Source organism: Rattus norvegicus, chromosome 2 (genome assembly GCF_036323735.1).
Source record: "Rattus norvegicus strain BN/NHsdMcwi chromosome 2, GRCr8, whole genome shotgun sequence".
Classification (NCBI taxonomy): Eukaryota; Metazoa; Chordata; class Mammalia; order Rodentia; family Muridae; genus Rattus; species Rattus norvegicus.
This window is the reverse complement of record NC_086020.1, coordinates 46,717,019-46,739,518: the sequence shown is the minus strand read 5'-3', so window position 1 is coordinate 46,739,518 and position 22,500 is coordinate 46,717,019. Positions and strand designations below refer to the sequence as shown.

General features: G+C 44.4%; 1 protein-coding gene across 6 annotated transcripts in view; it reads right to left on the bottom strand.

Moving 5' to 3' along the window:
• The window catches only part of Cspg4b (chondroitin sulfate proteoglycan 4B), a 70,147-nt gene that overhangs the window by 3,770 nt on the left and 43,877 nt on the right, over positions 1-22,500 (bottom strand). For 4 of the 6 annotated variants that reach the window (XM_039101942.2, NM_001134510.2, XM_063281517.1 and 1 more), the window contains 4 exons: positions 22,235-22,366; positions 17,286-17,455; positions 3,254-3,434; positions 1-2,129 (listed from right to left, as the gene is read on the bottom strand). The exon at positions 1-2,129 is cut by the window's left edge. In XM_039101942.2, the coding sequence (XP_038957870.1) occupies positions 79-2,129; positions 3,254-3,434; positions 17,286-17,455; positions 22,235-22,366 (2,534 nt within the window). In that variant the 3' untranslated portion in view covers positions 1-78. Of the gene's footprint in view, positions 2,130-3,253; positions 3,435-17,285; positions 17,456-22,234; positions 22,367-22,500 lie in introns of those variants that run through there. The other 2 variants (XM_039101939.2, XM_039101941.2) reach the window with 2 other exon arrangements.

Sequence of the window (22,500 nt, the reverse complement as noted above, 5' to 3'; positions counted from 1 at the left end):
GGTGAAGCGGGAGAGAGAGGTGGGGGGAGGGAAGGAGAGAAAACGAGTGGAGGTGGTGTGGAAGGCAGGGTTCCCCATTTATACCCAATACTGGTTGTGTTTCAGAGCCGGATTGGTTTGACGACAGAGCTTGGCCATATCAGGATCCAGGTTCACCCACGCCTCCCAAGGAGCACATTTCTCTATATGCCCCGCCCCCAGAGGGGCTGGCTGTTCATACGATTGCGGCTGGAACATACTGGGAGCCGGGCTGCCAGAGCTTCTAATAAGGGGCGTCACCGTGACTGTGGGAATGGCTCCACTCCTCTCTGCTCTAAAGCGCGGGGATGGGGATTTGAGGTTCGTCTTTGGCTGGATAAGAGGATTGGGCCTGTCCTCCTTTCGGCCCAGCATCCAAACACACAGGGCCACCACAGTCACTAACAGGAGGAGGAACACAGCAGCCAAAGGTATGATGACCATCAGAGGGTGACGGCTCACTTCCGGCTGCATGGCTTCCCCAGAAAGAGTCACCCCCACTTTGGTGGCAGCATATGGCCAAGTGACTCTGGTGGGGGAGACCTTGGCATCTATATTTGGTTCTTTGCCACTGAGCTGACCCCAGAAATCTGTCCCTTGCCATTTGCGCTGGGTCAGATTTCCTGGATTTTCTGTCTGTTTTATAATAGAAGCCCTAAGTTTTTTCTGAGAGAAAACAGAGGCCACAGGGGTCTCTCCAGTGACTACTAAAGGCACATGTGGTGTGAATATCTGTAAAGGTAAGGTGTCTGGTGGCACTATAGTAAAGGCCAGATGGCCTGTTGCTGGCTGCACATCGTCTGCACTGAGCAAGAAGGTGAAGGAGTCATTCAGTGTATGGGTGCCTGTTAGATTAGCCTGTGGCTCAAGCACCAGCTGCCCTTGGTTGATGTCTGTCTGGGTGAACTGAGTGACCTCTTCCGCCACAGGGCTGTCGACTGCTCTTCGAACAAGTCGTCCATGGATGGGGGGTTGTATCACTTCAAATGTGGGGTCACTCTTACTTCTGTTAGCGAGCTCAGTTGCATCCAGATCCTCTCTCCTGAGCCGGTGAGCCACTCTGTTGGTAACTTTCAAGTTTGATCCAACCCACAACAAAGGCTGTACCCTGATGCCCAGGGTCTGTTCTGTCAAGTTGCACTCTGTTGTAAACAGTGAGAACCTCAGTTGATCTTCTGAGGCTGTGAGATTGGTCATGTGGTAAGAGAGTCTTCCAGAATCCAAATCCTCTTGCCTGAAGCTGCTGACCACCTGGTTTTCAATCAGCAAGTGGCCGCTTTGGAGGGGCTGTGCTATTCTGTAGGTGATCTGAGGGCTCCCACCATTGGTCACTGCTGAGAGATGAGTATTTGTGATGGGGACAGTTGTCTGGCCTTGTGGGAGAAGCAGGTCTGTGAGGTTCACAAGCGTGATGGAGATGGGGGTGACATCCAGGTGGAAAAGCTTATAGAGAGGCCGGTGTTCACCGTCAGTCACACTGAAATAAAACACTCCAGAGGATGGACTTCCGTCTTGTATAAACCACACCTGAGCGTTGTTGACGTCAGCCTGTGTAAAATGGTGAGCACTGTCGTCTGGAGCATGAGCCATTGCTAAAAAGCCATTGTTGGGAGGACGGATGACCACATATTGGATTTCACTTGGAGGACTGTCTATATCTTCTACCTTGAGGATTTCAGGTCCCACAACCAACCTACCGCCCTGTAGAACTGTAAGCCGAAGCCCTTTGGTCTTTAATGCTGGAGGATGATCGTTCACAGGGGTGATGGTGATGGTGAACACCTCTTCCAGAAAGTCGGCCTCTGGCTTGCTGGTGGACTGATTCTTCGGGTTTGGCCAAACAGCAAAGGTAAAATTATCAGCCAATGATTCAGAGTCATCGTGAAGATATGTGACTCCAAATGCATTAACTATTTGCTGGGAGAAGTAGGGCTTTTCTGTGGTAATATTTCTCTCTCCAACCATAATGGTTCCATGGTGAGGAAGAGCTGTAACCTGATACCAGATTTCATGGGAAGAACGCTGAGGTCGGGGCAGCTGAAGTAAGAGGTTGGAAGCATCTAATTTAGATTGGTCAATGAGAACTTTATCTCCCTCCTTGACAGAGGCTCCTATTGAAACAGTTAAAGAACAAAGAGACATTTAATCAGACATTTAATGAAGGTCATAAAGCTCTCATATACCTCTCAGTGGATTATTCTAAACACATAGGTTGCTCAAGTATCTGAATTAGCATACAAAATAAAATTTAAGCAAAATCACATCACTATGGAAACCAATACAGAGGTCCCTCAAGAAAAAAAACAAAACAAACTGAAAATAGAACTACTATAGATGTCAGCTAAACACTCAAAGGACTCGTAGCATTCCACAGAGACAGTTGCACATCTATATTTACTGCTGCATTATTCACAGAAGACAGAAGTAAGATCAAGCTAGATGTTCATTCATAGATGAATGGCAAAGAAAATGTGGTACATATATACAGTGGAATCTTACACTGCATAAAGAGAAAAGAAATTGTTGACATGTTGGGGGAAAATGAGTGCAAATGGAGATGATCTTCTTAGGTTAAATTGTTGAAACTCAGAAGGACAAATGTCACATGTTTTCTCTTACTTGCAGAACTGAGGGCTGTGTGTGTGTGTGTGTGTGTGTGGTGTTTATGTGCATTCGGAGGTCCTCACAGTACAGAAGTGGCCTCCTGACAGGGATAGAAATGATAAGACTACCCATGTGGCAGGAAGGCAGAGGTGGGAACTACACTGAGGGAAAAAAGGAAATGGCTGGAGCAGAGGAAGGACACAGGAAGTGGGAGGAGAACGGTTGGGAAATGAATGCAAATAGCCATTAAGTCAACATTTCAGGCAAGCAAACTTTAAAACCTGTACATTCACATATAAGATGCTACTTTCCTGACTTCCTATGGCTGAAGTTCTCTGCTCTAGACACAGAGCCAGCTCCTAGTAATTCTTTTCTAGTCATCATTTTCATTTGTATCAACAACTTTCAGTCACAGGCATGATAAAGTTCCCATTGGAGGCATAAAGAGACTCTTTAAAGCCAACTGCCATTCCTTGCCACGAGGCTCAAGACAGAGTAACTACCACTGGCTGTATCTGTGTCTGTCTTATTGCCGAGGATGAATGTGTAGCATGGACACAAAGGGAAAGATGGATTTCCAATTGTTCTCCCTTCTATAGACAAAGCACTGGCCATGGTTTGTTGGCAGTACCTGTATTTGCACGCAGCCTGTTCTGTCGGCCCGACTCATTGGTTTCACGTGAAATAGTAATCCGGAAATCCTCAGGGCCCAGCTCTGCTGGAGGGGAAGATGCTGTGAATGTGAAGGAGTCTTCTGAGGCCCATGCTGTGTCAAGATCCAGGTGCTGGTAAAGAATCAGCCCTTCACTGACCTGGACAGAAGAAAGTATGGTTAGGACCAAATTTCCGGGATGATGCAACAGTTGACACACATTCTAAATGGAGGAGGCATGCTCTTTGCGTGACTTACCATATCTGTGCTCAAATTATCCCATGTATTTGTATAAAGGGAAAAACATGAAAAAATATGAGGAGTGAGGAGATTGTATTTCAAACCTGGTCTAGTCATCAAAGAGAAGCCTGGTGACTCTGAGATGGCCATCACCCTGGCTTGCTTTTCTTATGGGAAGGGTATACTAAACCCTCCTGACTTGATAGCCAATGCCAGCCATTATTGGCTCATACGACAGGTCTCTTTTCTCGGATAGTGCTGTCCACTTCCTCTCCAACAGTCTATTTGTGATCAACTCTTAGACATTATACAATCTTATCTATACATACTTCAGGAAGTACTCATGTTCAGAAACATTGTACCTCAAGATTAAAAATAACCAATTGACATTAGCAAACATGTAGCTGGTGTCCAAATTTCTCTATCAATCTGATTAAAAAAAAAAAACAAGACAAAAGAAAGAAACAAAATTCATATACATACACATGGCTGCTTTTGTCTGAGTCAAGACCCCTAGAAGGCCATCCATTCTCATAGGTGCCTCTTCATTTGTAAGTCCCTACTTTTTATATGTTATGTGGTGTGTGTGTGTGTGTGTGTGTGTGTGTGTGTGTGTGTGTGTGTGTGTGTGTGTGTTGAGAGAAGGTGCAGAGAGACTGAAACTAGGATATTCTGGGAGATGAATTGTGAGGGAGCAAAGAGCTCACAGAAGGTTAGGCATTTGGTCACCTGAACCCAAATGGCCCCAAGAACAACTTGAGATAACTGCCTGTTTCCACTGTATGAAGAACACAGGGATAAACAGTTAGCTGAGTATCTGGACTCTAGGGTTGAGGAGGGGAGGAAGATGGTGTTTTATTTCCTATCAATTTATATTTGTCCAGCTATTTTCCCTCCTATAGAAGTCATCAAAATGTCATCAAAAAGCCAATGGTATGGCATCTCAACTAATAAATGAAGCAGGAAAACTAAAATGAGAGAAACTATCACTTAGTAACTAACAGCCATAACAATTCTGGTAAGAGTCCTAAAATGGTTGCTAAAACTAGTGGGCTAAAGTGTGGTGGCAAACAGGACATACTGGAAACAGTTACAAAGCATGTCCTCACAGGACACGGGGGCACACCTCACAAGAGAGGATCATGCCTGGAAAGTGGAGAAACTGTGAACCCAGGGAGCAATGAATGGCGTGGCAAATATAAAAGGCAGCCTCAACCCCAGGACAAAGTGAGCATCATGGTGGATGGGCAGGGAGCTGAGAAGAACCTAGCAGCCCTCTTGCTGTTCCTGCCCAGGATGCAGAGTCTGGATCCTTGCCCAGAATTCACAACCTGAATTTCCACAGAGACTTCACAGTGAGGAAGGCTACAGAGAACTGTACTATACTCTTAAGAACAGCATAGTTCAGCTGGCAAAATGGCCACCAAGGCCAATGACCTAAGTTCTAACCCCAAGGTGGAAGAAGAAAACTAATTCCCACAAGTTGTCCTCTGACATCCACACACACACATCTTGTCACGTCATAATAAATGTCATAAATTATTCTATTGACAAGGTCACAAAGACACTATATTGATAGAGAATGGTTCCAAATTAAAGGATACTAAAGACAGTGGACACCTAAACGCTATTTTCTATGTGGTGGATAATTTCCTCTTTCCTGTTAAAGACACTTGTTGGAACAATTTGGGAAAGTTTAATAAGACATATAAATTGCACATTGACATTGTAGCAATAAAATTATACATTTCCGAATTACACTATGATTATATTAGATTGCCTTAATTTTAGAAATTGCCACTGCAAAGACTAAGCATGTGAAAAACTGATAGCATAAGTCTTCATAAACACTCACACTTTGGGAATATGGAGGGATAGAAAATGTGAACTCCTTATACTTTTTGTAATTATCTTACAACTTATTTCAAAATACAAAGTTAAATACATTAAGGAAATCTCATTTTTCAATGAGCTCTAAGAAGGAGACAGCATTCCCTTTTATAATGGCCAGTACAGGCAGAATGAGAGCAAGGAACCCATCGACAAAAGCCTAGTACACTGAAGACAAGAAGAGGCCATCTCCTGTGCTGACACACTGGTCTGTCCCCACCTTCCCAATTCCCATCTCTATCCCCATCACCCCATCTTGGTCCTTCCTTGGACTTTTAACAAGGCTGTAATCCAATATTACATTAGAAGTGTATATACTTCCAAAGCTTAAATTTTTTTCATTCTCTGACATATATTTCAATCTTATCCATCCCATCCATCATGACCACTGCATCAGCTCCTGCTCCATATTCTTGCCCTGACTTGAGTACCTGATCTGTTAGTTCAAGGACAGCCAGGTCTACAGAGTGAGATCCAGGACAGCCAGGCCTACCCAGAGAATTCCTATTTTGAAAAAAAGACAGAGAGAGGGGGGAGGGGGAGGGAAGGGGAAGGGGGAGAGAGAGAGAGAGAGAGAGAGAGAGAGAGGGAGAGAGAGAGAGAGAGAGAGAGAGAGAGAGAGAGAGAGAGAGAGAGAGAGAGCGAGCGCGAGCACCAAGGCTGTTGCTTACTGGAACATGGTCAGCTTAACAGTGGCTACATCACTGAAGAAAATGACTCCTTCCTCCTGCATGGGTTCCAACTCTTAAAACTCTTCACAAGTAGCTTTTGTTTGAAGGGAAGATAAAGCATTCTTTGGATTTCTGTGATCAAACTTCTATCTCATATCCTTGATTTCTACATGACCTCGAAGACGAGTCAAGTGCTAAGGAGAAAGATTTGGCTCTCAGAAGGCCAAGGCTCTCTGCAATGTGCTACTGCTTACAGATGAGAGGCTGCTGGGAAGGTTAGAAAGATGAACGTCTGGAGAACTGTGCTCTTCCTCCAACTTAGGATGTGACAATTAATCTCAATTGCAATTTGATGGGCTTTAGAATCACTATGGAGATAAATCTCTTTGGTTTGTCTAAGAGGGATTTTCTAGATTGGGTTAACTGAAGTGCAAAAGCCACCCTAATGTTGGTGGCACCATTCCACCAGCTGGGGTTTAGAAAAAGGAAGAGCTCTGGACACCAATGCTCCCTTCTTTCTGCTTCCTGATTGTGTACCCCATGACTTCCCTGTCATGATGGACTGTTTCCCCACAAACTGCAAGTCCAAATAAACCCTTCTTTTTGGTTTTGGTCAGGCATTTTGTGATAGCAAACGAACAAGTAGTGAATACACAAGGCTACTTGACAGTGGAGCTGGGAACAGTCCAGATTGTCTGGTTAATATAGCTTTGTTCCCAGTCCTTTTCTGGAGTTTCTTTGCCCCCAACGGTCTGAATTTCTGCTCTCCTACCATGAAAGAAAACAGATATTAATATAAAAATGGGTACAGCAGAAATGCAGTGGATTTTGAAAAGTTGACCATATATAGTACTAGTTTTCAGCTCTGTTTGTGCAAGTCAGTTAGCTTCTCTGAGCCCTATTTGTATATTGAAATGTAGAATGATATCTTACTTGTGGATCTGTATTTCACCTGTAGTGTATTACCATTTCTGTGATCAAAATGCTAGACGCTGGGCATTTCTAGGTCTTTCTAGAGCACTCTAGTTCTCACCAATCGATTACTCATTGGGTTCTGACTTGGGTGAAAGGTTATACACAGTTCTTACACTGAATTACAGCATGATATTAAAAAACCAGAGAGTTCTAGTCCACGCTTCGTACGGTAAATATTTTCTAGAACATGTTTGAAAAGCTCATTTCTAATTGCTTTATAAATAATTGTTTACCATCTAAAATAAGCATTTAAATAAGCTTGTTTAATGAGCAAATAATCCATGTTGAAACTGTGTTACATTTAATTGTTAAGTATATATGCTTATAACCTTACAGAGATATAAATAAGGCAACTCAGGATGTTTCTTATGTATCTATGTATTGAACAACAGCAGAGAAAATCTAACCTTCATTAGAATTCTACAGACAGCAGGCATTGCACATGGCACTTTATTGTAATAGCTTAGTTTCATACCTACCTCTGAGTTCAAGCTATTTCCACAATCTAAAGGCTGCATCTATGCTGTGGAAGTGTGGAACATTGAGATTATTGGCTACAAAGAATATCCTATGTTGTGTTCTGCAACTCCAGGAGCCCAGGAATGCAGAGAGTCAGCTACAGAGTGTGACTAAAGTGAACAAATGTCACTTCATTGTCTGGTCTGGTCTGGTCAAGGCCATCAGTTATTAACCAGAACTTGTATTGATTTTCAGTGACTCTGAGGAATAACTCATCCTACACCCTGCGTTTATCATAACTTATGGGGCAGAGGAGATGGCTCCATGGATTAAAAGTGTGGATCTGAGTTCAGACCCCACAGCGTCCACATGAAAAGCTGGGAAATGGTGACAGGGTGCTTGTAACCCCAGTGTGGGAGGGGCAGAGGCATGCAGATCCCAGACAGTGTCCAGTTAGGCTATGCAATCGGTGAGAGCCCAGGTTGAGTGAGGAAACCCCGTCTCAAAGGATACGATGGTGAACAGTAGAGGACGACAAGTGACATCCATCTCTGGCCTCCACATGTGTGTGCATGGGCATATACCATCGGCATGTGCACACACACTCATATACCACGCACAACAGCAGACAGGCAGTATTCCAGTTCTACACTGATGTTGGGTTTTTTTTTTTTTTTCGGGTTTTGTTTTGTTTTTTTAAATCATGTAGAAACTCATAAGACACTAGGAGTCAGAGGGTGGGATAGGACAAAAAGGAAGTCATTTTGGTTTTGTTTTTTTTCCCTTTTGATCAACCCTTGACTGGAGGCCCCAAGGAGACCAACTGATGGCTGCTTCATAGACACAGAGCCAGAGAGCTGAGGTCATTAGGGCTTATGGAACAAAGAGTCACACACACGAAAGGAATGAAAAAGGCCCTTGAATGTACCAGGCTTGGGGGAGTCAACCTCTGCATGGAGATTGATTTCCACTCCCAACTCCTCAAGATGTAATGGCTTCCTTGCCTTCTTCAGCTTGCTTGGCTATGAGCATTCCTCAACCTGTGGCTGCAATACTCAACTTCCTCTGTGGTCAGCTGGCTTTCCTCATCTGTCTATGTAAATCCCCTTCTGCTTCCCTCTTGAAAAGGCACACATGACAGCACTTAAGGGCCATCTAGATAGTCTAGGCTACTCTTCCAAGCCTACAGTGTTAACTGCCTCTTCAACGTCTGCCATGAAAGGGATCACACAAATTCCAGACACGAGGGCTGGCTATTTTCAGAGGCTCCTGCACTTGTATAAAACTAAATCAAGATGTCCAGTGCTACCTTTTGTTCTTTCCAAATTATAACCCTTTGTGTGGTCTCATTTGGTAGATGTATTAGAGATCTACACACTTAAGAGTGACGTGATTCCCTAGAGACTCTTCTACATAAATGAAGATGTAATCCTCTTTATGAGAAAAAGCCAGAGTTACAGAGAGACTTCTGGAGTCCTTGAGGAGATTTTCCTTCTAGTAAGTTGCTACAGGGACCAACGGAGTCATTCAGGGGCATGAACCATAGTTCAGTGATAACTCTTTGGGTGTGATATTTTGTTGCCAATCTCTAGCTAGATATTTCCAAGTGTTATCATCTAGAAATGCCTTTACTGCTTATTCTTACAAAGGAGAATCAGCCTCATTTATACAGCCCGTCCCCTATAATTCTGTAGCCATGGACACCCTGCACTGCCTGGATTTCTACTCTAGTGTGGGAATTTTCCTGTGCTTATGTCCAGTTGCTCTCTACAGCCATGATGGTGGTCCTTCAGGTGGAAAGGGAATATACTCCAAGAGGATTTAGGATTTAGGTCCAGCAGGATGGAGTTCAGACTCTGGACGGCGCAGCTGTAAAGAAGACACTTCTAAGGCTTAGTCATTGTTGTAGTTTGTTTTTGTTGTTGTGATGAAACACTGACCAAATGTTGTATGGGGAACACAGAGTTTATTTGGTTTAAGTTCTATGGAACACAGAGATGATCTGGCTTGCACCTCCATATCACAGTCTAATATCACGGAAGTCGGAGGAGGGGTTCAGGTCAGGGACTTACTGGTTTGCTTTCCAAGGTTTGCTCAGCTCACGTATAGCCCTAGACCACTTGCCCAGGGGTGACATCAGCCCCAGTGGGTTGGGTCATCCAACCCACATCAGCCATCAATCAAGAAAATGCCTCACAGATATGCCTATAGCCCAATGTTAGCAAGGCGGTCTCTCAAATGAGCTCCCCTCTTCTTAGGTGTTTGTTTTTAGTTTGTGTCAGGTTGACAAAAGCTAACCAGAAATGCCCTCTTGCTTATGGCACTGTATTACAGTGGCCATGGGAACTGAATAGAAGAAGAAATAAGCCACTCTCATTAAATGGGAACGAGTGCTGTCTGCTTTTCCATAGGAAGAGCCAACCATTCTAACAACAGAACATCTTGACTATTCAAAGCCATTAGGCCAAGATCTGCCAGTCAAGTTAAGCCAACAGATTGATGACTATGTGACAATACAATCATCTCCACACATGGAACAACACCCTGCACATAACTCAGGGAAGTGTGGTGCAAAACAAAAGTGCTGAAGGGAAAACACCAGTGGAAAATATCCACAAACACAAGTGACCCTGGTTGCCAGTGAACTAGCGAGCCCAAAGAGGCACACGATGGGTGGGCGGGAGCATGGATGACAGGAAGGCTGGCCCCTCCCTACTCTGCAGATTCAAAGACAAATGCTTAATGAGACATTAAGCTGATTTTACTCTCGATTAAACTGTAACAAATTAATTTTCAGCCTTTGAGAAATGTGTCTATAATTCTCTAAAATGTGTATACATTATGAAAACAGTACGCCCAGATTCTGGGAGAAGTTATTGGACAAAATTAACAGCCCAGAATGGCTTCGTGATTTTCTAAACATGGTCCTGGGAAACTGTTCTCCAGGACGGATGGCATCTGGCCCACAAACGTACAATAGCTGAGATGCAATTACTGGCTTTGTGGGAGAGAAAAGAGGCTGCGCTGTCATAAACCACAAAGCCAGGACACTTTGCTGTTTTAATGACTCAAAATTATCGCAACAAGCACTGGAATGAAAATCACTCAATTATCTGTGAGCCTGACTTGGAGGCCATCACTGTGTTATGTGGGATTTAAAGCTCATATTGTTCATGGGTTTTGGAAACGGACAGTAACAGTGTATGAGAGAGCTCTCATGCGATGCGAGCCTGATGGCTGTCTTCTCTGTGAATGCCTTCATTTCTGTGGGTTAGCTTAACCCTCTTAGGATTCGACACTGAAAAACAAAGTGGCCACTTGCTTATCTTGGTGGGCTGACATGGCATGGAAAACCTAGTGAACTTATTCTGGGCTAAGAAGCTAATGTTGGGCAGTGACAACACAAACATTTCCTTAGAGTTATCTTGCCACGTATATTAAGCATAATGCAGTCAAGGTTTTTCATGAGCTATTTTCTTTCTAAGTACCGATTTATGAAGAAGTGGTTATTTCTTCACAAGCAAGAAAAGTGTATGTCTTACATGCGAATGATATGGTACTTTTAATCTCTATGCCTCCCCTCACCCCCTCACCCCTGCCCTCTTACCCCACAGGTAGAGAGCCAAGGACAAATTAATTAATTCCCTCAATTAAAGGGTGAAAGAGCACTCAGCTTACAATGTCCCTATTGAATGCTTAGCAGGTCACTTGGCTAGAAAGACTACCAGTAATTAGCCATTGGTAAGTAATGCAGGGCTAAACAGCTCTGAACTCTTTCTTTACATAGTTGAAATTACTTCCTGAGTGCTCGTTCTCTCTCTCTCTCTCTCTCTCTCTCTCTCTCTCTCTCTCTCTCTCCCTCTCCATCTCATTGAGAGGCCTGATAAAAGCACATACGTGTGAATCAGGACCTTCATGGAGGATCTCAGAGAAAATCGTCCACTCCGTTGAACACACAGCCTCGGGCAGGGACTGCTGCAGGACTGAGCAAACCCCAGTCCAAGAGAAAACCTCCTGTCCTCTCCTCCACCAACTCAACCTGTAACCACCATTTCTTTTACTTCCCAAATGCTCTAAAGCTGACTGAAGGTAAATCTGAGCTGTTATAAGATGACTGGGAACTGACCAGGGTACCATTTGATGGAAGTTATAAACTTCAGGCTATGCCAAAATCTCCTCTCCATCTGCACGTGGGAAAGGAGGTAGTGTGTAGAAGGGGCAAGAAGAAAGGCTACTTTCTTTCTGTTCTCAAAGCACAAGTAAAAATGTCCATCTCTGAACATATATGCTAACCAGGATTAGGATGTTTTCAGTGTTGTTTAATGCATGGACATGGTGTGTGTGTGTGTGTATGTGTGTGTGTGTTTGTGTGTGTGTGTGTGTGTGTGTTACATGCCCTTAAGTGTGTATATGCTTTAAGCCCTAAATTCAGAGGTCAGGGTAGGCTGTTCCATGTCTTTCTCCTTTACTTTTCACATTGTCTTCAGACCTCTCACTGAAGCAAAGCTTGGCATTTGGGATACGCTTGCTGACAATGAACTCCCAGTAGCCTCTGTCCTCTGAATGCTGGGGTTACAGGAACAAGCAGCTACACCTAGCCTTTATGTGTCTGCTAGGGATTTGAACTCAGGTCCTCATGCTTGCACAGCAGGTGCTCTTAACCCTAGAGCCATGTTCTTATCCCTGGAATACGTTCAGATTAATGCACATTTACTATGTGTTTTAGTTAGGGTTTTACTGCTGTGAACAGACACCATGACTGAGACAACTCCTATAAGGACAACATTTAATTGGGGCTGGCTTACAGGTTCAGAGGTTCAGTTCATTATCATCAAGGCAGGAACATGGCAACATCCAGGCAGGCATGGAGCAGGAGGACCTGAGAGTTCTACATCTTCATCTGAAGGCTGCTAGGACAAGACTGGCTTCCAGGCAGCTAGGGTGAGGGCCTTAAAGCCCACACCCACAGTGACACACCTACTCAAGGTCACACCTACTCCAACAAGACCACACCCCCAATGGTGCCACACCCTGGGCCAAGGTATATACCAACCATAACACTGTATTAATGGGTGATGTTCCTTTCTATCTTGATATAAGTTTAACATTTTACTGTTTTCTGGCCTTGCTTTTATACAAGCATGCACTATAGTTCAGACCTGACATGTCCCTTGAAACCTCATGTGTTAAGTGTTTGAATTATTGGGTTCTCTGGCTTTGGAGTTATTGGGGAGGGCATAGGACTTTGATGAGGTGAGGATGAGTTAGGTGACTGGCGATGTGCCCTGAAGGAGATATCATAACCTTTGCCTCCTGTCTTCTCCCCTTGGCTTCCTGACCTTAGGAACTAAGCATTTCTCTTATCCTTGGGTGCCTTTCCAGGATGTTCTTCCTGCCTCTCCAACCTCAAAGCGAGTGACAGCTGACAATGGACTGAAAGTTCAGAAACCAAGAACCAAAATAAACCTGTTCTCCTCCACAGATTCTTCTCAGTTACTCCGTCATAGAAAGCCCTTGAATGTAGTGTGCGTGCGTGTGTGTGTGTGTGCGTGTATGTGTATGTGTGTGCACGCACTACACACTAAAACACCAAAGTAAGCTATGACCCTGAGAGAACAGAGTCATATTTTGGTTTTTATCCTTCCCTGGGTTTCTCTGGACTCCTCCTCCTTTACACACGTTATTGGCTTTCTTTATGACGGCTGAAGTGGAGAGAGAGACAAGGTATCCAAAGGTGACAAAGAGAGATGTTGGGAATCCTGAAACTCCTGAGCAGCAGCTCTCAGCCTCTCCCCTTCTTCACACATCCCCCTTGCCCTGACTGTCAGAATAAGTCCTTGGAGATGCCTGTCCGCAGGCCTCTTTGTTCCTCCAGCTTGGGCTCTGGCCAAGGATGAAAAACTCTCTTCTCTCATCGTCCCCAAGGGAAATGTATTTGAGAATACCAGGAACTCTCTAAAGGAAACAATAAGTGGGTCATAGGTGAGGCAAATGTCATTCTCCTCTGATGACCTCATTTCCATTCAATAAATGACTGTTGCACATTAGGGCAAACACCAGCCAGTTCCAGTGTAGCAGAAAATCGCCTTCCCCTGGGGAACTCCTTGTAAATATGAGGAATAGAAAGGGACCTTTCACATTTCCAAGAACAAAAAGCTCAGTATCAGCCTCAAAACCCATCTTATTAGTGTTTGTAATCCTCAGGATATCCGGTCGACTCACCACCCATCTTGAATAGCAGCTGGACTTTCTCAGTCATCTTGATGCTGGTTTGTAGCTCTCCTCATTGAAACTCTTCAGTGTGGCCCACACAGGTAGTCACCTTAAGCAACTGCTCTGTGGCGTCCATCCCCCTAGAGGAGAGCTTATATGACTGACCCCACTGAAGTTCTGACCCACCTGGATGGTGAGGGTAGGTCACATGACTACTTCTAAGTTATCATGTGGCCTCCTGCAACAAGTACCCGTCTGCTTTAATCTCACCTACTCAAAAGCCCCCTTGGAAAAGTTGCTTGGACAACACTCTGGATCCAATAGAAGTTTGAGTCTGCCTTTCTCTGTGTGCTTCCTGACTTTGTATATACATGGCCTTTGGGTGTGCTAGGTACCCCTATGATGTATCAGTAATATAGTATTTCTAGCTTGTATCTCTGCTGACCATTAGAAGAATGCTTGCCATTTCACCGAACCCCGACTAAGTGTGGGACACATGCTATATACTTTACATCTATTACTATCTTAGCCACATCTAACCACTTAGGGGAAAGCCCTGGCTAGTTTGACAGGAGCCTGACCTAGAATCCAGAGCCCTGGGCTCAGGTCCTGGCTCTGCTATCAGTAGGCTGTGAACCATGTGAACACGTGGTTTAGGTCTGAATCTGCATGTGGGGAGGAACAACACAACGTAAGGCTAAATACAGTGCCTCACATATGCCATACATAAATATGGTTTCAATAATCATTACTATGACTCTTCCCGTTTTAAATACGACGAAGCAGGTTCAACACCTTTGTGATTTGCTGAGTCAAGGAGGCAACCTAGATCTCCTGGTGTTGTGCCGAGAAACTTCTGCACGGTCCCAGTAGTCACCAGTAGGTCTCAGATACCTCAATTATAAAAAATCTCCACATACCACACAACAAAGGCACCCGATGGCTGTTGTGGTGAAATTCTATGAACTGCAAATGTATCTGAGATGAGATTTAGGGAGAAAGAGATTATTATATCAGGAGTGTGCCTTGTGTACAAAGCCAGATACACAGTCTTTGTACACAACCTTCCAGATGAGAGAATAATTTCTTTCTGTCCTTTGATTCTATGTTTTCAACCAAATCTCTGGAATGACAGGCACATGCTCAGCAGAGACAAGGACCATGGGAGGGAAAAGCCAATCACTGTGTCCCCTGCTCTGTGGGCGGGGACAGGTTGTTTCCAGACTGGTGCCTGCCCTTGCTTCCATGGGGAACAGCACCCTTGTGCAGCACTGAGCTCCCACACAAGGCTCCCCCTGCTCTGCCTCACACCTGACATTGCTGACGTGCTTTCTGGATCCCTCCTATCTGTTCACAAAGGCAGAAGGAAAACATTAAATCCGGAAGTAACTGGATTTTGTTTAATCAAGACTTTGCCGGCCTGGGACCTGATATCTGGCTTGGTGCGTTAATTTCCTATTTACAAATGTGTCCTGTTTTAAAGGTGGTTTGTTTTCTCAGAAAAGTGTACCCCGGCTTCCAGTACATTCCACAGTTTTCAGTTTGCCTGTTAGTACAGCAGTTAGGACGCTGTTCCAAATATTCGATTTGTCCACCACACTGGGAGCCAGCTACCCCGTGTGGTATGTGAATACAAATGACGTTCTAGAACACGAGCTGCAGTTTCCCATGGTCCCCCTCACACTGCCTTTGCTGCCATCAGTGGGTAACTAGAGAATGAAGACGTGACAAACAGATCAAGCTAACCCACAGTTATCAGACAAGTGCGAAGGGCAACTGGTTATCATAAGCGCTGGGACTCCGGGGTTTCTTGTTATTGCAGCAAAAGCCACTTAGTTCTAGCTACTATATTCAGTGACACTTACGTTGGATATATCGATCTTACTCTAAAATGCCACATATTTGCAATTAAAAGCTGTTGGAAATAGTCAAAATGACCACAGTCTTTTTTTTTTTTTTTAAAGAACTGGGGCTAGAGCCAACATACTCTTATAGAAATCACATCATTCTTGTTAGCATTCAAAAGGTAAACTGACCCTGGGTATGTGTTGATGCTTCTGGGCACATCTTAATTCCCTACACAACGGAGTTTCCATTCTAAGTTTTTGTTCTGTGACCTGGAGAAAACTGCAAACCACAGACATTATACCTCTCCTTTTCAGTGCTACACTCCAGGCTTATGCTAGCCTCCTGATCCACTCCCTCAAATGCACACAACCGACTGAACAGCAAAAGCCATGCCCACTTTCCTCACACCACACAGAAAGAGCACAAAGGCTAAGAACTCTTCCTATCTTCTCTAAACTTGAAGAGATTTAAAAACGACTTCGGTTACACAAAGCTATAGCCAAATAAATGGTCAGACTCAGTATTCTGGGAGGGAAAGAGGAAGACATATTACCAACCAAAGGAATGCACAATTAAAGAATTGTGTTTGGGAACGCCACCTTTAGAAAATGAAGTAATGCATAAACAGACATGCCTTGGTTCACCCAACTCCTGGCTGGGAGGCAAAAACATTTTTGAGTGCTTATTCATTTCAATAAGAAGATATGTAAACCACCAAAGTTACAAATACCCTGGATATAAATTATATATACACGCAATTTTGATATATTACATAATGAGTACATGTCATGTTAGAATAAATATACACTTTGGATTTCCTTTCTAAGGACCCCCTTAGAAGGATTTACTTTTTTTTAAGCGTGTGTGTATGTGTGTGTGTATGTGTGTGTGTGAGTATGTGTGTGTGTGAGTGTGTGTGTGTCTGTGTGTGTGAGTGTGTGTGTGTGTGTGAGTGTGTGTGTATGTGTGTGAGTGTGTGTGTCTCTGTGTGTGTGTGAGTGTCTGTGGGGTGTGTGTGTATGTGTGTGAGTGTATGTGTGTGTGTATGTGTGTGTGTGAGTATGTGTGTGAGTGTGTGTGTATGTGTGTGAGTGTGTGTGTATGTGTGTGAGTGTGTGTGTCTCTGTGTGTGTGTGAGTGTCTGTGGGGTGTGTGTGTATGTGTGTGAGTGTATGTGTGTGTGTATGTGTGTGTGTGAGTATGTGTGTGAGTGTGTGTGTATGTGTGTGAGTGTGTGTCTCTGTGTGTGTGTGAGTGTCTGTGGGGTGTATGTGTATGTGTGTGTGTGTGTACGTGTGTGAGTGTGTGTGCAGTGCGTGTTGTGTGTGTGTGCAGTGCGTGTGTGTGCAGGTACATGCAGAATCCAAAAAAGAGGAAGCCAGGGAGCTCTTGGAGCTGGAGTTAGAGAATGTTGTGAGCCACCCAGTGTGGCGAGACTTGAACTTGGGTCCTCTGCAAGAGCAGTCAGTGCTCTCAACTGCTGAGCCATCTCTCCAGCTCCAAGTAATTTTTTTATTTGTCACTTTCAGAATTAGCCTGGTGCTTTCTGATATCTGTCACATGTGGTGTTCCCTGAAAAGAATCCCATTTTAAATGACGTAGGAGTTGCCGTGGCCCCTGTCTTGTTGGTTTAGCAGGATGAAGACAAATGAGAGGTCCTCTCTGCTCAGACTCGCAGCCCCACTCAGTGGCACAAAATGGGTGTCAGGACTCACCAGACATTGGGTAAAAACGGAAACGTCCTCCGTGTGACTGTCCGGGTACATCTTCAGCAGCCTCCCAAGCCTAGGGGACCTGACAACCGTAAATGTTATAGTTCTGTTTCCTGCCTTGTCATCATTGGTCACGGCTCTCAGGTCATGAGACGAAAGTGGCTTTGTGGAACCTAAAATTGAAATATGAATATAACTACAGTGTGCGCAGAGGGGGTGGGCTCCTCAGTCTTTCTAGACTTCTGAAAACTGCCTGGAGAGTGCATGGATGCGACTGGGGGAGCTATGGGCAGCGGGGTATCTTATCATGGGCATGATTTGCTCCTGAGCCATAGGAAAAATGAGTGCTTTTTCTCCAGCGGTGGCCTCACATCTGATTGATTCCCTAGAGAAATGAGTTCATGCCAAATAAGGTCTCTGTGGCTCAGCCCCGAGTAGGTAAAGAGAAATCTGATTGTGTGGTGCTGGGAACACAAGAGTCTGTGGTTCATAGGAGGGTGGGTGATGGCTCCTTGGCTCCTAAACAAATCCAAGGAGCCTCCCAGGCTGTATCACAGGTCATGTGAAGGCCAGGGCTTGTGGGTTTGGATGGTGAAAGATCCTCCCCAGGCTCACAGGAAGAATGAAAGCTACGAACCCTTCTCTTTCTGTCCATTCCTACGGTGAGGAACAGTGGGTTACTGATGAGATTTCCTCTCCATCCTGCCTGAGGTGCAGGATTCAGGACAGTGATTCCTTGTTGATGAGCTGCTCATCTCTGGACCCACAGAGATGCTCCCATAGCATTACAGCAAAACTTTCCTGGAAATGCCCTCCAATACTCAAGACCAACATTCATTGAAAAAGAGCCAAGTACAATTGGGTAAGCAAAAAAACGACAGCCTGAGGTCACAGTATATTCCCACATGCCATCACCAAAGCTAAACAAACAAAATCTATGCTAGAGTGCCACGTAAAAACTCTTACAAAACCTTTTCTTGGAGAATAAACCACAGAGAAGAATACAGAACACATGTTGATGAAATATATAAATACCTACTATATATGTGTATATACTATGTGTATATGTGTGTGCATATATACATATACATATATTCATGCTACATACATATTTGCAATAAGACAAAATGAAAAATCAAAAAGTACAATAAAAATATACTTTAAATCCATTGCATAGTTCACACACACAAAAATTTCATTTAGAAGTATACAGTCCTTAGAGTAATCATGTTAAAAACGGAAACTCGAATTTGGCAAAATACGGAATCTGTAAAGTGAGATTAAACATTCACACACTAGGTATTCTAATAATTACTTGGCTTGCCATGCAAATTTTGTAAGCATTGAGCTAGGGCTGAGTGTACAAAGGAGCCAAAGAAGAAACATCCAAAGGCTGATGAACCACGGAGGAAGCTCAAGAGGTATGGTATGGACCAAGTGTGAATTAAAGTTCTTAAAGGTTTAATTCCCTTTGGTTGTTACTAACTTATGCCTGGTTACAATTCTTCCCCAACTAAAGAGCTTAAAGCATGTAACAGTAACATTGCTACATAACTGGTGTGGCTATTAACCCATTGACTTACTGTGCTTGTGTGTGTGTGTGTGTGTGTGTGTGTGTGTGTGTGTGTGTGTGTGTGTTGTGTAATGCTGAGGAGACAGAATATACATCTTCCTGTTGTCCCTGTCTGAGGGAAGAAACGTTCTATAATAAAAACATCATGGGATGCTGGCCTGCACCTAAAGGAGAGGGGCTGCTTGATACAAGTTCTAGATTTGGGGTCAGAATTGCTACATTGCCTGAAGGGCTTACGACTCCTATTCTTTTACCTGTCAATGGGGATGTTCAAAAGTTGTGAGGTTTTTGGGGCGTGGGGGTGTTTTGAGACAGGGTCTCTCTGTGTAGCCCTGGCTGTCCTGGAACTCATTGTGTAGACCAGGCTGGCCTCAGACTCAGTGATCCACCTGCCTCTTTCTCCCAAGTGCTTGGATTAAAGGTGTGCACCACCAGTGCATAAACAAAAGTTGTGTATTCATACACTATTTCACTTAAACTTTTTATAAAAACACAGGTGGTGATTAAAAATATAAAATGCTATAAATATATAAAGTATCAGTATCCGAATGCCAAGCTGTAATAGGAATAGATTTTCTACTCCTACATCAGTGCTAAAACAAATTCTGCTTTCTCAGTAACAATAGACCTTTTCCTGGTATTTTAAAATATAAAAGTTCTGCAATAGCAGACACTGAACAGACACCGTACATCGCACCCTGAGGTAGCCTCCTTGCGCTTCATGGGACATCGCACAGCAAGACAAAGATGGGCCCTCTCAAGGAAGATACAGAATGTGGCATCAATTGTCACCTTCTAGCTTCACGCATAGCAGTTAGGACCAAGAGCCCTCGGGTGACTGCTGAAGAAGCCATGCTGAGCAAGGATCAGGTGGGTCCCTGGAAGGGGCACAATGTGACAAGAGCCACAGGAATCATGCTCATGTCTACATAACCCTGACAGAAGACTGGTGGCCCTGCTGCATGGAAAAGGTACGAAATAAGAAGAATGGGACCAGGTGACCGCTAAGGTCCACCTACACTCTAGGACTTCTGATTCCACAGTCATAAGATCTCAGTGACTATCAGCGCCACTCAAGAGAAAGGGATTTGAAGACCTTCCTTCCTCCTGGCCAAGAGCTGGAACAGGACAGGAGGCAGGGGGGAGCTGGAGGTGACTAAGAATATCAGCTGAGCTAACCGGCCAGTGAGGGTTAGTGAAAGTGAGGCTGGGTTCCAGGGGCACACGGGCGGTGGGTTGCAGCAGATAGAAGGCTCTCGAGGAAAAGAAACATCAGCAGGGCCGTGGCCAACAATATACACAAAGCTGTAAAAACTGTAAGTCTGACACAATCTTCTGGAAGTAAAGAAGAAATCTGGCCACTTTAATGTATTCTTTCCGGCTTCACTGATTCAGTGAACTCTCCAGCAGAAACTCAGACGTGTCTACGTTGCAGGGCTCCTGTCTTCCCTGGAACACGCCTGTCAGTAATTATTAAGCCAGACTCTGCTGCACTAGATGAAAGGAACTTAATCTTTTGCAGCAGTCAGAATCACTCTAGTTTTGGAGTTTTAAGAATAGATCGCCATGTTTTTCTGATTAGTGAGACACAGCTGATTATTAATTTTTTAAAAACACTAAATAGCTTCCTAATTGCCTTGGGAAGGGGAAGGTGGAAGCTTCACACTAAGAGAGAAAATTTACAAAGCGTGGACAAAATAAAGTTTTATAATGGAAGAAACACAGGTGATGGATCCCTTGCTGCATTTTGAGAGTTTTGTTTTTTTTTTGTTTTTTTTCCCACAACTCAAAAGCTAAGGACAACTGACAACTTCAAAATGAACACTTGAAGGCCGGGATACTGCTCAGGGATAGAGGGCTGCCCTACTTCCAACCCTCAGCACTACCCGCATCAGGATACAAAATTAGCAAAAGCAGTTACTGTGGAACAGTTGCAAACAAAGTGTTGTTTTCCTGGAAGGCCTTTATGGGAGCAGGAGGCTCTCTCCACCCCTCTAATTTGCTAATTTGTATCTCCACTTTAAGTCACAGAGCCCACCAACTCCCCAAGAACATATTACCTAGCTCACAAGCAATACTGGTACACTGTCTAATTCGGTGGATCCAAAACTCCTTCCATTTAAGACCAACTAAAGGTTTGGTTTTTTTTGTTTTTTTTGTTTTTTTTTTTTTAATGAGATGGCTCAGTAGCTCCCAGCACCCACACGATGACCCACAACCACCTGTAACCCCAGTTCCAGGGGATCTGATGCACTCTGACCTCTGCAGGCACAGACATACAAGCAGGCAAAACACTTACACACATAAAATATAATAAATAAATCTAAAAAAAACCTTTCAATGACCTCGAGTCCGTTCAGAGACTTCCATTCAACTTCTGGGAGGCAGGCACGGCTATCTTTAGGCTTGGGGGCTGGTTGGACTATGATTAGTAAAATCACCAGCGTCTTTCCCCACCTATGTTTGATGGCTAGTGTCTGTCCTTTGAAGTAGGTTATCCAGTGCAGGGCCAAGCTGGCTCTTCCCCTGTGGCTCTTCCCCGGCATTCAGGCCGTGTGGAGCTGGTCTTGCTTCCTATGTTTGCATCTCAAAGTTTCAGCTTGTTTTTTTCTCCCTTTTATTTTTTTAAATTGCCATTGGACACATCTCCCCACCCCCTCCCCACCCCCTTCCCTAAAGTTGTTAGCTAGAAGTGCTCACAGCTCCTCCTGTATCAGCCTGGTTTAGATTATTGGCAAACAGCCACTCAGAGCCAGTACTAACAGAAAACACTGACAAAGCCCCGGGTGCCACAGAGAATTTTTCTATTCAAGCCATTTGAGGACATAAAAGCCACAGGGATGTGGCTCAGATGGTGGGGTGCTTACCTAGCGTGCACAGTCTCTTTGTTCCGTTCCCAGCACCATACGCACTGGGCAGAGTGGTACAAGCTTAAAATGCCAGCCAGCATTGGAGAAGCAGAAGCAGGAAGATTCAAGGTCATCTGCAGGCAGGGGGTTCAAGGCCAGCCTAAGCTACGGGAGATATATGTCTAATACATACCTAATAGACTTAAATACAGGAATAAGTGGCAACCTGGGGTTCATAAAGACTTAGGAGAGAAGAGTGATGCACACTGAACGTAAGGACTGTCCCTTCCATGATTCTGCCTCTGCTCTGCCGCCTTCCTTTTCTGGGGAGGAAGCAAGGCAAGTGCAGAGCGAAGCTGTTTGCTGCTGCCAAATTTCTGCTGAGAGTTCTGTAGGGGGAGGGGGCAGGCTTAATCGATGTTTCGAGAGTCAATCTACAGTGAGACACCACTTCATGCCATACAAGTGGACTCTCTAATTAGAAAGGAAAACACTTACCCCCTCCCCACAGCACCTGCCGAGCCTCTTACCTGGGAAGATGCTCAATCCTCTGTTGACTTCTAAGCTAATGATCAGCGCGCGGGCAGTGACACTAAAGATTTGTCGAGGTGCGGAATTCAAACCGTCAGTAACCTGGAAACTAAAGCCACCTGACGTTGCTCCTTCAACAGAAGAACATACACTCTGGTCACCTTGATTGTTCTGAAAAAGTCACTTACCTTCATCTATCTCCTTCCATGGTTCCCTGAAGCCAGAGTAGTTCCGTAGCGTATTAATTACCCACTGAGCTCGCTGA